The 14,032-nt window shown below is 31.6% G+C and overlaps 2 protein-coding genes across 2 annotated transcripts; both read right to left on the bottom strand.

The window, feature by feature from the left end:
- Window positions 1-1,761: 1,761 nt before the first annotated feature.
- LOC107020765 lies at window positions 1,762-7,119 on the bottom strand. Its single transcript, XM_015221257.2, has 4 exons — window positions 6,671-7,119; window positions 4,936-5,174; window positions 2,353-2,542; window positions 1,762-2,239 (listed from the first exon to the last, which is right to left on the bottom strand). Exons 1-4 carry the CDS (start codon window positions 7,049-7,051, stop codon window positions 2,021-2,023), a joined length of 1,029 nt encoding a protein of 342 aa, XP_015076743.1. The 5' UTR covers window positions 7,052-7,119; the 3' UTR covers window positions 1,762-2,020.
- A 1,745-nt stretch (window positions 7,120-8,864) lies between these two features.
- On the bottom strand, window positions 8,865-10,070 carry LOC107019792 (U-box domain-containing protein 26-like). Its single transcript, XM_015220164.1, has one exon. The coding sequence runs from the start codon at window positions 10,068-10,070 to the stop codon at window positions 8,865-8,867; it is 1,206 nt and encodes a 401-aa protein (XP_015075650.1).
- Between the last annotated feature and the right edge of the window lie 3,962 nt (window positions 10,071-14,032).

Genomic DNA, 14,032 nt, shown 5'->3' with positions numbered 1-14,032 from the left:
ATACTATTGTGGCGACAAATATACCTTTAAAGGCGGTTAAATTTACTATATGTATCTTTTAGCGGCGAATAATATTATTTAAGGCGACAAATATGCCTTTTTGCGGCAGTTAAATTTACTATTAGCAGCGATTTATGTATCTTTTAGCGTTACATGATTTATAGCAGCTACTTTTAGCGTTATTGCCGCTAAAACATGATTAATAGCAGCGACTGCCACGAACTTTGTGGCAGTTTCATATACTATTAGCAGCGACATTTATATCCTTTGCGGCGGTTAATTGTACTTTAGCAGCGACTCAGATACCTTTTAGCGGCGACTTTCATTGCCACGAAAACATAATTTTGTGGCGGTTTCATTTACTATTAGCGGCGACATTTATATCCTTTAGCGGCGATTTTCTTTGCCACAGAAACATAATTTTGTGGCGGTTTCATATACTATTAGCAGCGACATTATATCCTTTAGCGGCGACTTCCATTGCCACAAAAACATAATTTTGTGGCGGATTCATATACTATTAGCAGCGACATTTATCCTTTAGCGGCGACTTTCTTTGCCACAAAAACATAATTTTGTGGCGGTTTCATATACTATTAGCAGCGACATTATATCCTTTAGCTGCGACTTTCATTGCCACAAAAACATAATTTTGCGGCGGTTTCATATACTATTAGCAGCGACATTTATATCCTTTAGCGGCGACTTCTATTGCCGCTAAAACATATTTTGCGGCGGGTAATTACACTTTTAGCAGCGACTATGACATGTTTTAGCGGCGACTTTTATGCCACGAAACACAATTTTTCGGCAGTTAGAAATACTATTAGCAGCGACAGTGATACCTTTTAGCGGCGACTTCTATTGCTGCTAAAACATGCGGCGGTTACATATACTTTTAACAGCGACTGTTATTGCCACGAAAACATAATTTTGGCAGTTAGATATACTATTAGCAGCGACAGTGATATCTTTTAGCGGCGACTATCGCTGCTAAAACATAATTTTGCAGCGGTTAATTATACTATTAGGTGCGACTTTTATTGCCGTTACATATACTATTAGCAGCGACTTGTATATCTTTAGTGGCGACTATTATTGCCGCTAAGGCGGTTAATTATACTGTTAGCAGCGACTTGTATGTCGTCTTTTAGCGGCGACTTTTATTACGGCTAAAACATAGTTTTGCGGCGGGCGGTTACATATGCTATTAGCAGCGACCGTTATACCTTTTAGCGGCGACTCTTGCTACTAAAACTATTATGTTGCGGCGGTTAATTATACTATTAGCAGCACTTTTATATCTTTTAGCGGCGACTACCAAAACATAATTTTGGGGCGGTTACATATATACTATTAGCAGCGACTTAAATATCTTTTTAATGGTGTCTATTATCGACATTAAAACATAATATTTAACGTAGCGACTGTACTTTTGCAGCGGATAATATAGTTTGATTATAACTTTCAGCTGCGGTTAATAATACTATTCGTGGCAAACCTTACCATTATTTAGCGGTGACTGATTGGCTTTTCCTAACCAATAACAGCTACTGATATACCTGTTGGGTGGCAACTTTTTTTGCTTCTAAGACTTAGGTTTAGCATGAGTTTCCTTTTCATTTTTTCTTCATATCAAGAGAATTTAATTTTCATTGACATCTTTTTTCTTAACAAAGTAGTAATGACAACTAAACGGAGTCGTCATCATCAATAAGTAGCATTGGGCTCGTGAGAGATTTAGCTGAACAACAAAACAAAAAGCATAAGCCCGTGTTATTGAACGTTTATGTAGGCAAAGCAATGACCAATCTTTCACAAAACAATGTTAGGTAGAAATACTATCCACTACAACTTTGAACTTAATCAATTTGATCAAAGGATACAGGACTGCAAAGACATTTTCATAAAACTGTATTGCCCAACAACAACCAAAAAAATAACTTCCAGAAACGCATGAAAATGCGTCAATTATGAGTAAATCTAACAATTTAAAAAACATGTCTTTTAACGCCAATAATCAAGGGAGAATTTTTTTCCTTCGACGTGGGGTTTCTCTCTTGACAAACATCTTCTCAAACTCGTCAAGGGGTCGACTGGAACCATCAGGTTGACTAACAAACTTCCAGCCACCACCATTCCCACGCTTGCCACGAGATCCTAGCATCTCAACAGTGAAATTCCAGCCATTTGGAGGGCGCCTGCGGCTATACTTGTGGCATTTCACTTTCTTCGCCATCTAAAACCATGTAGCCCAGAGTTAGTAAAACAGATCATAATCTTATTTTGGTGCAACAATACATCACATCATTATGGTACACATATTGTTTCTTGGTTCCTAGACATGCTAACCTTCATCTTGTTAAAGTTCATCCTTTGGACAAACTCTTGATACAGCATCTCATCTTCCTTCATTGATATTTCATAGTGCACCTCATCAGGATCCCTAGTAGTCCCATCCCAACCCTCGGGCATGACCTTGAAGTCGGGTTTATAAGGAAGAGTTGCAACATGGAATTCCCTGTCATGAGAATTGAAAAATCTGCAGAACAAGCAAGATTAGTATTTTCATAAATCATAACAGTTCTTCTAATAGAGCTAGCCATTTTCATGACAATTTCCAGGTGATCAAGCCCAAACATATTGCTCGAATACAGCAAGCATGCATGTGTTTGCTTTCACGATGATATCACTGAAGATAAAGATGCTTGTGTCCAAGGAAAGATGTGAGACAAGCACCGCTGCATAACAGTTTGACAACGAAACCCTCAACCACGTCCATTAAACGTTGACTTCTTCCAAATTTATTTTAGTGGATTTTCTAAGTTATATTTAGCTTGCGACGCATACATACTCTAGGTTAGTAGTAAACAATTTTGTACTGGCATAAACAACATTTAATAGGTAATAATGTTAATGTGTTTATCCGACGACCAGCAAATAAGGAACCAGGATCCAGGAATGTGAACAATCAAATAGATAAAAATCGTGAGTTTAGTGATTAGTGAAGAATCATTATGGGAAAACATAAAGCAGCAGAAGGTTCTTCCAGGTCTTCTTGAAGGTTTTTTCTTTAATCAAGTTAAGTCCAGGTCTACTATACTATCCTGACTCCTGAGTGTGCCTTAAATATTATGAATAGTAGGGATCATAAAAGAAAATTCATATTATATTTTTTTTGAGAAGGCATTCATATTATATTTTGGAATAAACAACAATATGGTATAGTGCTCTTTTGAGATTGGATCGATTAACAAGAACTTGGTAAGTATAATCCTAGATAGTTTATTATTACTACTCCTTTCAAACAAAATTCATAAAATTAATGAATACTTTTAATAGTGACACAAGATTAGAAACTTGGGTTATTTTTTTTAAGGAAAAAAAAAAAAAAGAAAACTTGGGTTATTTAGAGAATGGAAAAGGTTCAAAATGCCCTCAACATATTAGAAATGGTTCAAAAGTGTCCTCATTCTACCTAATGGATCCAATTTGCCCCTTCTTCAAAAATGCCTTTAACCTATTAGAAATTATTCAAATTTGCCTTCTACCTATTTGATCAAATGTCATTAACATATTAAAAATAACTCAAAAATATTTCCTAAATCTAAATAGATACTCCCTCCATTTCAAAATAAGTGAATTGTTAAGGCAATGCACACCCATTAAGAACAATATTTAGGACATAAAATAAACACCACTTTCCACTTTTGCCCTATAGTTATTCTCAAACTATTCTTGAAAATATAAATAATTCAAAGTAAAACATTATGTTTTCAATGATTTCATGTTTATGAACTATTCATTTGAAACTAGAACATACTTGCAAACTATTCTTGGGTTACACTAGTTTTATGATTGTGATGCATCTTAATGCTATCGTAAGTCAACAATATGTTTTCAATGATTTCATGTTTATGAACTATTCATTTGAAACTAGAACATACTTGCAAACTTCTTTTTTAATCAAGTAAATGTATTTTTTTGCATTCATAAGCATGTACAAACTGGTTGTCTACAAGGGAGACATATCGGTTTAATCAGAGGGTAGAGAAGAGGTTAGCAGTTTGGAAGAAAAGATACTTGTCCAAAGGAGGCAAGGAAGTTCTTATTAAGAGCACTGCATCGAGTATCCCTACATGATGCATGTCCCTGTTCAACTCTACCACCATAGTTATAGGAAGCTAGAAAGGCTGCAAAGATATTTTCTTTGGGATGCAGCAAATGAGGCAAAGAAGTTTCACTTAGTTTGAGGGGAATCACCCAAAAAGTTTCTTTGAAGTCTTTTCTAATTTTCTTGTAATATTGGCTGGGCATGAAACAATGACATAAAATAAGTGGGGAGGCTTGATAAAGTGCTCTAAATATACACTTTTTAAACAGTGAAGACTACTAAAATCTGAATTAGGTTGTAGTGTTGAAAATTTTCCTATCGTCTATTTGGGTTTGCCTTTTGGTGCAAGATAAAACAAAAGGTGATATCACAAGACATTCTTGATAAATGTGAGAAAAAGCTATCCATTGGGGGGCGGGGAGGGGGGGGGGATATCTATCCTTTGCGGTCAAGACTAGCGTGGTTCAATAGTTATGCTTCTATGACTCTGCAAAATTCATGTGACACTTGTGTTGACAGGACATGGGTGGGTATGGGATCCACACTGGAGACTTGGTCAACTTACCCTAGGTGCTTTGATAGGGTACTTGGTTTAATTTTGGGTTTATGTCATAAACATATATAGTTATATAAAGTATGCAAATGATTTTTTATAACACAAGATATCTTATGAATAAACATTAGATGTTTATAAAGAACTTAATTTTATTAGTTTTGATTCAATAGCTTTAATTAATCAAGATATATACTTTATCAAGATATCTTATGAATAAACATCAGATGTTTATAAAGGAAACGACTTCAGAATCTAATTCACTTACTCTGGGCATGTATCAAGCAAGAGCTCAACCGAGTCATCCAATGGACGCCCAAGCTTCTTCTCTTCCTCCTCCTCAAGTTCCTTCAGCCATAGAATTGCATGAACCCTCTGCCTCATGATTCTGTAATCTTTTGCTAGGCGCTCAACTGTATACAACTCTGGATTCTCCTTGTGCTTCTTGTACATTTCTGTCTTCTCTGAATCCTTCAAATAAGACCCCCTTGCACCTGGCTCCATTACCTGCTCCAATAACACCAAACTTTGATAATCCATCATAGTTGGGAAGGATACTACCACTTCATACCCTTATTTGTTCATCGGGTTCTTATTGTTGTGCCAGAAACATTTCCGAATAACCAAAAAGAAAAAGTTACTTTCCCCCAATCCCATTTTATATGCTAGTGAAAATAAATTCATTAAGACTGGGAAAGACAACAGCAAGAAAGTATGGTTTGCAATATTACAACATATGTTATTTCTCAAAAAGTAATTTATGTTAGATGGTTCACCCGAAATAAAAGGGATGACTCGACTGCCACTTTTGGAGTGACTAGTTGATTTATAAAGTTGAACATATATGTTATATTGAAGCTGAAACTAGAAAGATTGCAAAATATACACTCCATGAAAATTAATCTATAGTAGGTACAGAAGACCTTAAAATCAAATGAACATCCAAATTAGAATTCTTAACATACATTAATTTCCGTTAAAAAGTTTATCAGGGAAAATTGGAAGCAAATAGAGTTCCAAAATAGTAATTGACAGGAACAGGAAGAAGATTGGATCTATGCTAAGAATGGAATGGAAGGGAGAACACACTCAAATATTGAGGATCATATTATTCGTACTTCTGAGGAGTCGAAGAGATTAGTATCTACTGCAAATAAGTGGCATTAATTTTCATATAGAATCCCTTGGGTGCATAAAATGACCTTTCCAGCACTGTACTCAGTGCATTAGTCGAGGTGCAAGCAATGCCATGTGCTATTTAGGACACTACCGTTATAAAAGATCAATAAACAAAAATTTTCCTCCACTTTGGTGCAGATGGACTTCCAATGGCAGCCTAAACTTCTTGTTTTAGTCTATAGAGTTAAGTCGGGAAATTATTAACACAAGCTACAATACATACAGAACAAAGACAAGGTGATATAGTTTTGATGCACGCACACACACATCTACGATTGCATAGCTGGTATAGTTCTTTCAGAGGAATAACATAGTCAATACTATTAAACATACCGCTTCCCTATCCAGCATAGGCAATGAAAAGCTTCCATATAACTACCAAGAAAATATTAAGTAACAGAAAATACAACTACAAGTTAGATTTTAAACCGATTAGCATTGGCACCAACACCTATCAAATACTCCCCACAAGATCCAAATCAGTAGGTGTACACCGATCAACATTTTGGGAAGGCACAAAGGAATAATCAGTCGCAGTACCGTATCTGGATTTCTCAATATCATTCTAGTGGAGCACAATCTTTAAATACTAATCAGCCTGTACACTATACATTACTCATACTAACATTATAGTTTCTAACTAAAACTACAAACAATTAAATCCTAAAATACAAAAGCATTACAGGAAGAAATATTTAACCTAATAGATGTTTGCACTACTTACCCAACTAAGAGCTGATTATCGTGTAATTGTCTACCCTAAGCATGAGGCATTACACTGCAATGTATATTAGTTATTAACTAAGAAGATTAATGTGTGTCACCTGCTTCATCAAAACGCTCATATCCTTCATCCTCTCATCCCATCCATCAACAAAAGCTTTCCCTTTTCGATTCTCAGCATGAAGCTCCTTAACTATATCCATTTCTTCATCAGTCCATCTAGCTGAACCAAACGAGGGTGCAGATCGTGCATTGGGTTCCGTACCCATTTGTCGACCCACAACTTCTCCATCAAAATGCTCCTTGGTTAACCCAGTAGACCATGAATTTGAACCCTCATCCCAACCCAAATCTTCCGTAGAACCAGTGCCACCGAAATTTGCACTCCAATCATTTCCAGTAGAAAATGGCTTCACAAAATTGAAGTATTTACCAACTGGTTTTTGCGAGAATTTTGTTAAGATTTGTTGAAAAGCTCGCATTTCTGAAAGTTTCAGCAACAGCGAAGGAGGAGTTTGAACCCTATTAAAACCCTAATGATACAACTCTATTGTTACAAGGAACAAGTAAGAAAACTAGAATGCTATCATTTACGTGACACAAATTCAAATTTCGATTAATTAGTAAAATTTGAAATTGAAATCGTCCATATTTTATCATTTAATTATGTATGTTGTACTACTAAATCTTCTTTAATTGCTTCAAATATGACAATATATATTAATAATAGTTTTTATATATGATATATTTTATTATAATATAAAAAAATTATTTATTCAATTAATTAAACATAAGATACATGAAAAAACAAGAGATTTGTCTTCCTGGTTATCCAATGATTTGAGTTGTCTTCCTGGTTATCCAATGATTTGAGCTTGAGACTTTAATGTTGGAGGTCTTAAGTTTGAAATTATTTGCCTGCAAAAGGAGTTTGCTTAGTGCTGAGTACCTCTTCTATGTGGTTTGCCAGCTATTGCATACTTTGTTAAAGGATTTAAATCATAATTTAATTTTTTTATTTTCGTATATGTCCTTATTAAGAAGACGTTCCTTTAATCATATAGATTTTAATTTTATGAATAGTCATTTACTTCAATTTCATTTCACGAAAAAGTTATTAAACTATTTTTATAATAAACTAAAAAGTAACTTTTTTTTAATGTAATGCATAATTGAGTTTTAAAATGAGTTATAGATACATAGTAATTTCGATCCAATAAAGTAAAAATTAAGCAACCATTTTGTGAATTCAACTCTTTGTCTTCCATTATGATGTTGGATTTGGTTTTTTTTCTTCATGATGATCAAAGAAAAGTGACATATTCTTTTTGATAAACAAAGCATTGGCCCACTTTTAATTTATTTATACTAATTATTATTATAATAACAATTAAAATAGAAAAAACAAATTTCTTAGCACTCATTTTACGTTTGTTACATAAACTTATCCATTGTTGTAATATTTTGACTGTGGAAATATCAAAGTAGCAACATTATAATCAATTAATAGAACATTCTATTAAATTTTGACCCAAAAATAGATTTTAGAATATTTTTATCTAGAAGGATTCAACATGGTGTGAATTTTTCAAAGATATTTGATGCAAAATGCAGTTTGTTCTCCTTTCATTTTTGTTAGATTGACATTTAATTTATTGATTAGTAGTAATCAATAAGCTAATTATTCAAAAAATAAAATTGAAGCAACTTCATTCAAAGTCTTGAAAATGTTAAACTAAACATATACTTAATGAACTTAGATTTTATTTTAGTCACAATACTCTCTATTATAATAAAATATATTTAAAACAAGGATTTTTCTCGCTCTAAATTATATTCTTAAAATAATTATCATTTTGTATTAAAGTAAGTCTAACTCTATGTACAATGTAACATAATGAAATTTTGTCCTAACAACACATATGTGAACTATTTATCTCGTGAGAATAAAATTTTGGTTTGTCTTTCAATCGTACCTATTTTAAAGTAAGTCCCTCAAAATCTTGTGTATTTCTTCCTAAAAAAGATGACCTTTTCAAATAAGTTAATCTTCGATTTTATGCATTCATTCATCTTGTGAACTTATGTATTCATTCATTTTGTGCGCAGTTCGTGTTATAAAGCATGTATTTTTTCTGAGACTACAAAAACATGATCAATGAGAATTCATATAGCTGACCGACCTCAATCGAAGGCATTGTTTAAAAAAAAAAAAAGAAGCTAAGTATAAATTTTTAGATAAATTGTAATAACAAGGACAAAGAGCATATCAATTGTAAATTTCATGTAGAGGACTCATTTTGTATCCCCATTGCACATGGATCTCAACAATTTGAGCAACATTCTAGCCTTATTTTTGGTCCTTTCACTACATTGGCTTTGAAGTAGTAACAACAACTTAGTCAAAATTCCACAACAAATAGCTTCTTCCCTAGCATTTATGAAATCTTGACACAAAATGATTAAACAATTCATTGCACTTTCACTTGCTTCATTATCTGATGAAACTCTAAATACCATCTTCACAATTTCACTAACACCATTTGGATGATCCAAAACATCCTCTTTTGCACTTTCTGCAACTAGCAATGTCTCAATTGTTTTCATTGCCATAACAAGTCCAAACAAGCTTCTATATTCACACTTTGGAGCATTCACAATATATGTTATCAATGCCTTAACTGCATTTTCTTTTGCTATTACTTCGCGATTCTGTTCAACAGAAGATAATGCTGAAAGTGCTTTGATTGATTCTTCATAACCATCTAGTTTGTTCTCAATAAGATGAACAAGTTCTTGAACAAGAATCTTGGATTTACCTAACATAACTAAAAGTTCCTTTAATTGCAAAGATGATGAAATTGCCACTATGTAATGACACAAGCTTCTCTTGATCATAAAACTCCCTTTCTTGAACAGAACTGTAAACTTTGTTTCATCTTGTTTAAGCATGTTGAGTGTTCCCAAGTCACTAAATGGCAACAACTTCAATCCACAAACTAATGCTTTCTCCACAAACATGACATTTTCTTCAAAACTTGATCTTTCATCTGCATCTTTCAAGGCTAATTCAAGAATCATTTGGAAGAAATCTAGTTGAATCAGGGGACAGTTTTCGAAAGGCAGATCTTTCGATAAAGCAAGAACTTTATCTAATGCTTCAACTTTTGATTCCAATGTAGACTCCTTTGACTGAAGATTGTGTTTAAGAACAACAAATGAATCATCAACTGTTTGAAAGTAATCAAGATCATAACCATGACTAGAGTTTATTTGAAGCCATCGATCGATCAAATGGCGAAGAGTGGTGTTTGGTACAATAGTAGAGTCATGAAGCTTTTGCATTGTAACAGGACAAGTTAAATTCCCACAAGATAACCATTTCTCAATACTGGATCTATCATATGTTTGGCCTGTGCATAAAGTAACTGGATCTTTAAACAAATCTAAACTTATTGGACACCTAAACAAGATGGGAATTCCAATTTCAGGCTCCTTCATTAGAATAGGATTCAAGTAAAAATGAAATCTTTGAAGTGGGATTTTAGTTTATCTCCAAAGGGTGTCTGTATACATGACAAGAAAGTTGAAACATTGAGTTTTCACTAGTTGAAAGGACAAACCAAGAAAGATCAAAACTTTTCTTGAACAAGTAAGATTATATGTGATATGTGTAGTCTAGTTGTAGACTCAAAGGGTGTGTGTAGAAATGACAAAAATGTTGTAACATTGAGTTTTCACTAGTTGAAGGGATAAGTTAAGCAAAGAAAGATCAAAACTTTTCTTGAACATGTGAGATTATAAGACCAAATCTTCATAAACTAGTAGTCTAGTACAATATGTGATGTGTGTAGTCTATTTGTAGATTCAAAGGGTGTGTGTAAAGATGACAAGAGAGTTGGAGCATTGAGTTTTCACTATAGTTGAACATGAAAGGATAAGCTAAGCAAAGAAAGATGAGAACTTTTCTTGAACATGTGAGATTATAAAAGACCAATCTTCATATATAAACTAGTATAATATGTGACATGTGTAGTCTATTAGTAGATTCAAAGGGTGTGTGTAGAAATGACAAAAGAGTTGGAACATTGAGTTTTCACTAGTTGAAAGGATAAGCTAATTAGCAAAGAAAGATGAAACCTTTTCTTGAACATGTGAGATTAGAAGATGAATCTTTATAAACTAGTAGTATATGTGTAGTCTAGCTATTTGTAGATTGAAGAAAGTTGAAAAAATTAATAGTGGAGGAGTAGGCCAAAAGATTGTGAGTTTGAAGTGGAACAAAGCACATGAAATGAGGAGTAATAGGCCAAAAGTGAGTGGGAAATATGATAAAGAGAACAAAGAGATACAAAACACAAGAGTTGGCCAACAAAAAAAAAAAAAGGGAAAAGAGTAGCACTTATCTATGTAAGTATAAAAAATAAAATAAAGCAAAGAAAGATTGGTAGATTGCAACTAATAGTATATAATAATTTTTATAGTAATAGAGAGTGAGTAGGACCATTTGTTTTGTTTTGTTTTTGATAAAAATAGATCAACACTACAGTCAAACTGACCCACTCAACTCAATCAAAAGTTCATGTCTTTGAACTTTGAATCCCCTCAAATTATACTTGTTTGAATATGAAAGATGTGACACCTCCTTTACCCCCAAAACTAAAAAGTATTAATTTTTTTTTTATATATATATAAACAAAAGGCATCTCTTTGTCTGCATACTCATGGATCATTATAATAATCATTCAGTATCTAAAGCTTATGCACCGTATGAATTCATTAGAAAAAAAATATTTTTTTCTCTTAAAAGTCTCGTACCATTAAAAGTATTATATATCTTTCTTTTCTTTTCGATTACTGAACTAATGTGTGATATGTAAAGTTATCGACTGATTACATGAATTTAATTATGTTGATGTTCTAGAATATTTTGGGCAAAAGGAGTATTTGTAGGTGATGGTCTATATGTAGTTCTCTTCTTACTAGTTGGGTATAGAAGAACTAAGAAAGCTGAATGCAAAAACGTATAAGATTTTAACTTTGACATTCATGTATCAAAATTAAAATTGAATGTATCCATAATTAATTAATACTTAGGAATAAAAAAGAAGTAATATTATGTTTATGATAAATAACTAGCTTATTTCAGTATATTTTTGACTGGCCAAACAAGGCATATTGTTTTTTCCTTTAGTCAAAATGTAACAACTCCAGCTAATATTGTCCCCTTTAATTTTATTTTTGGCATAATATAAAGTGAGTGGAGTACATGATTCTATTAATTAGTCAAATACAAAACATGTGCATATCTATGATCTCATCTATTTATCTCTTGGTTTTTTTAGTTAAACTACATAATCACATATACACAGATCACAAGATTTGGACTTCTAATAAAGATTTGTATTCTAAGTTCTTACATAATAATAATAATAATAATTCAATTTTAAATAAATAAGATCAATTATATGAATCTTCACTTTTCATTTCAGATCGCTTCATATCTGTTATCGGATAAATAAAGTTATCATTAGAAGTTATCTAACAAGTCTAAAGTTTATTATCTATATACATATATCATCAATGAACAACAAGGAAAATAAGAATACTTACGATAGACAATAAATGACAAAAAGTCAAATAATATATATAAAAGAACTAAGAAAAGAAATGTATTATATTTAACATTTTTTACATTTAGAGAAATTTTGTGTGTTTTGAGTGCAACTTTGTCTGCCACTTAAAAAGTTTAAAATTTAACTTATAAAATTAGATTAAGTAAAGTTAATCTAATTTTATTTAATTACTTCGAAATATTAATTTTAAAAAATTTAGGATAGAATAATATGATTAAAAAGATGCCTAGGGAATTGTAGTGAAAAAAAAAACAATTTATATTTAGCCCTAAGATCTATGAGATTATTTATGGGAGGAGAAATAATATATTTTTGTATAATTTAAGAATTTGATCAGCATAATGTTAGGCTTCAACTTAGAAATTAATAAATATTATTCTTTAATATATTTATATGGGACATAAAAGCAGGAATAACTCCTTGTTTTACGAGTAAAAGTGTTGTTTTATGAAATATAGTGACTTATTTGGATTTAAAATTATTTAATTCTACTGATGCAACAAAAATAGTCAAGGAATTAGATATTTAGATTCCCTCCCTAATATGTACAACCAAAAAATGCTTTTAAATATTTGTAGTAATAATAATGATACAATATTTTTTGTTTGAAATTTATATCAATTTATTTGATTCACTCATATAGTTATTATTTAGGCCCATTTTGGATGCAACTATTAAGGCCTTACTGTTTCAAAGTTACAAGCCCATTCATGCTCCTCTTTTTCTTTTATTTAATATTTGGGATAATATATGATTGAAGTTCAAATAATTTGATTATAACAAGGGAAAAGGGTCTGATATACTCCTCAACTTTGTCATTTAGAGCTGATATACCCCTTGTTATGAAAGTGGCTCATATATACCCCTACTTGTAAACAAATGGCTCATATATACCATTTTCCTCTAATGGAAATGAAAAAATAATAATTTTAATCTAAATTTTTATTTTTTTTTCTAAAAAATATAATCTCATATAAGTAAATTTAATCCTCGTCAAACATATTTTTTTTGACTTTTTTTTTATTTCAATGACTTATTTATAATTATTATTTTGATAATCAAATTTATTTATGTTTTACTAATATTCTTGTAAAACTTATTGTAGATGACCAAATTTTTTCTTCAAATACGAAATTAAATTACAATACACACAAAAAAAAGTTTAATTTTTTATTCTTTAAACTAAGGAATGAAAGAAAAAAATAAAATAAGAATAAGAAATTCAAATAATTATAATAAAAGAAGTCAAAAAATAATTTATGTATGAAAAAAATTAAGATATACCTTGAACTTTAATAGAAGAATCATATATACCCCTAAATAATTTATAAAAAAAAAATAGAAGTAATAAATATAAATTTAAAACTAATTTTTTAACTTCCGTTAAATGAAGGGTATATGTGAGCCATTTTGTAACGGCAGGGGTATATGTGAGTCGTTTGTATAACGGTAAGGGCATATATGGGCCACTTTTATAACGAGGGGTATATCAGCTCCAAATGACAAAGTTGAGGGGTATATCAGACCCTTTTCCCTTATAACAATAATATATTCAGTATAGATTCAGTAAGAGATCGCAATTCGCAAGTAGAGTATGTAAATGATAAAGTGTATCTACATTTTATCTCTATCTCGGGAAGAAAATTGTTTTTAAAGATGATCGACTCAAGTAATAAAAACTGATTGTTCAATCAATTTTTTCACTTTTTTTTTAAAGATCGAATTCAATAATTTTGAGATTAAGAATCTTTGTGCTAATTTTGTTTTTTTCAATTTTATAAAAGAAAAAATAAATGGAGTTTTGTATATTTTATTTCAATAAAATTT

This window comes from Solanum pennellii, chromosome 5 (genome assembly GCF_001406875.1).
Source record: "Solanum pennellii chromosome 5, SPENNV200".
NCBI classification, from domain to species: domain Eukaryota; kingdom Viridiplantae; phylum Streptophyta; class Magnoliopsida; order Solanales; family Solanaceae; genus Solanum; species Solanum pennellii.
Note: the sequence above shows the minus strand (reverse complement) of the source record. Positions and strands in the feature narration are given on the sequence as shown.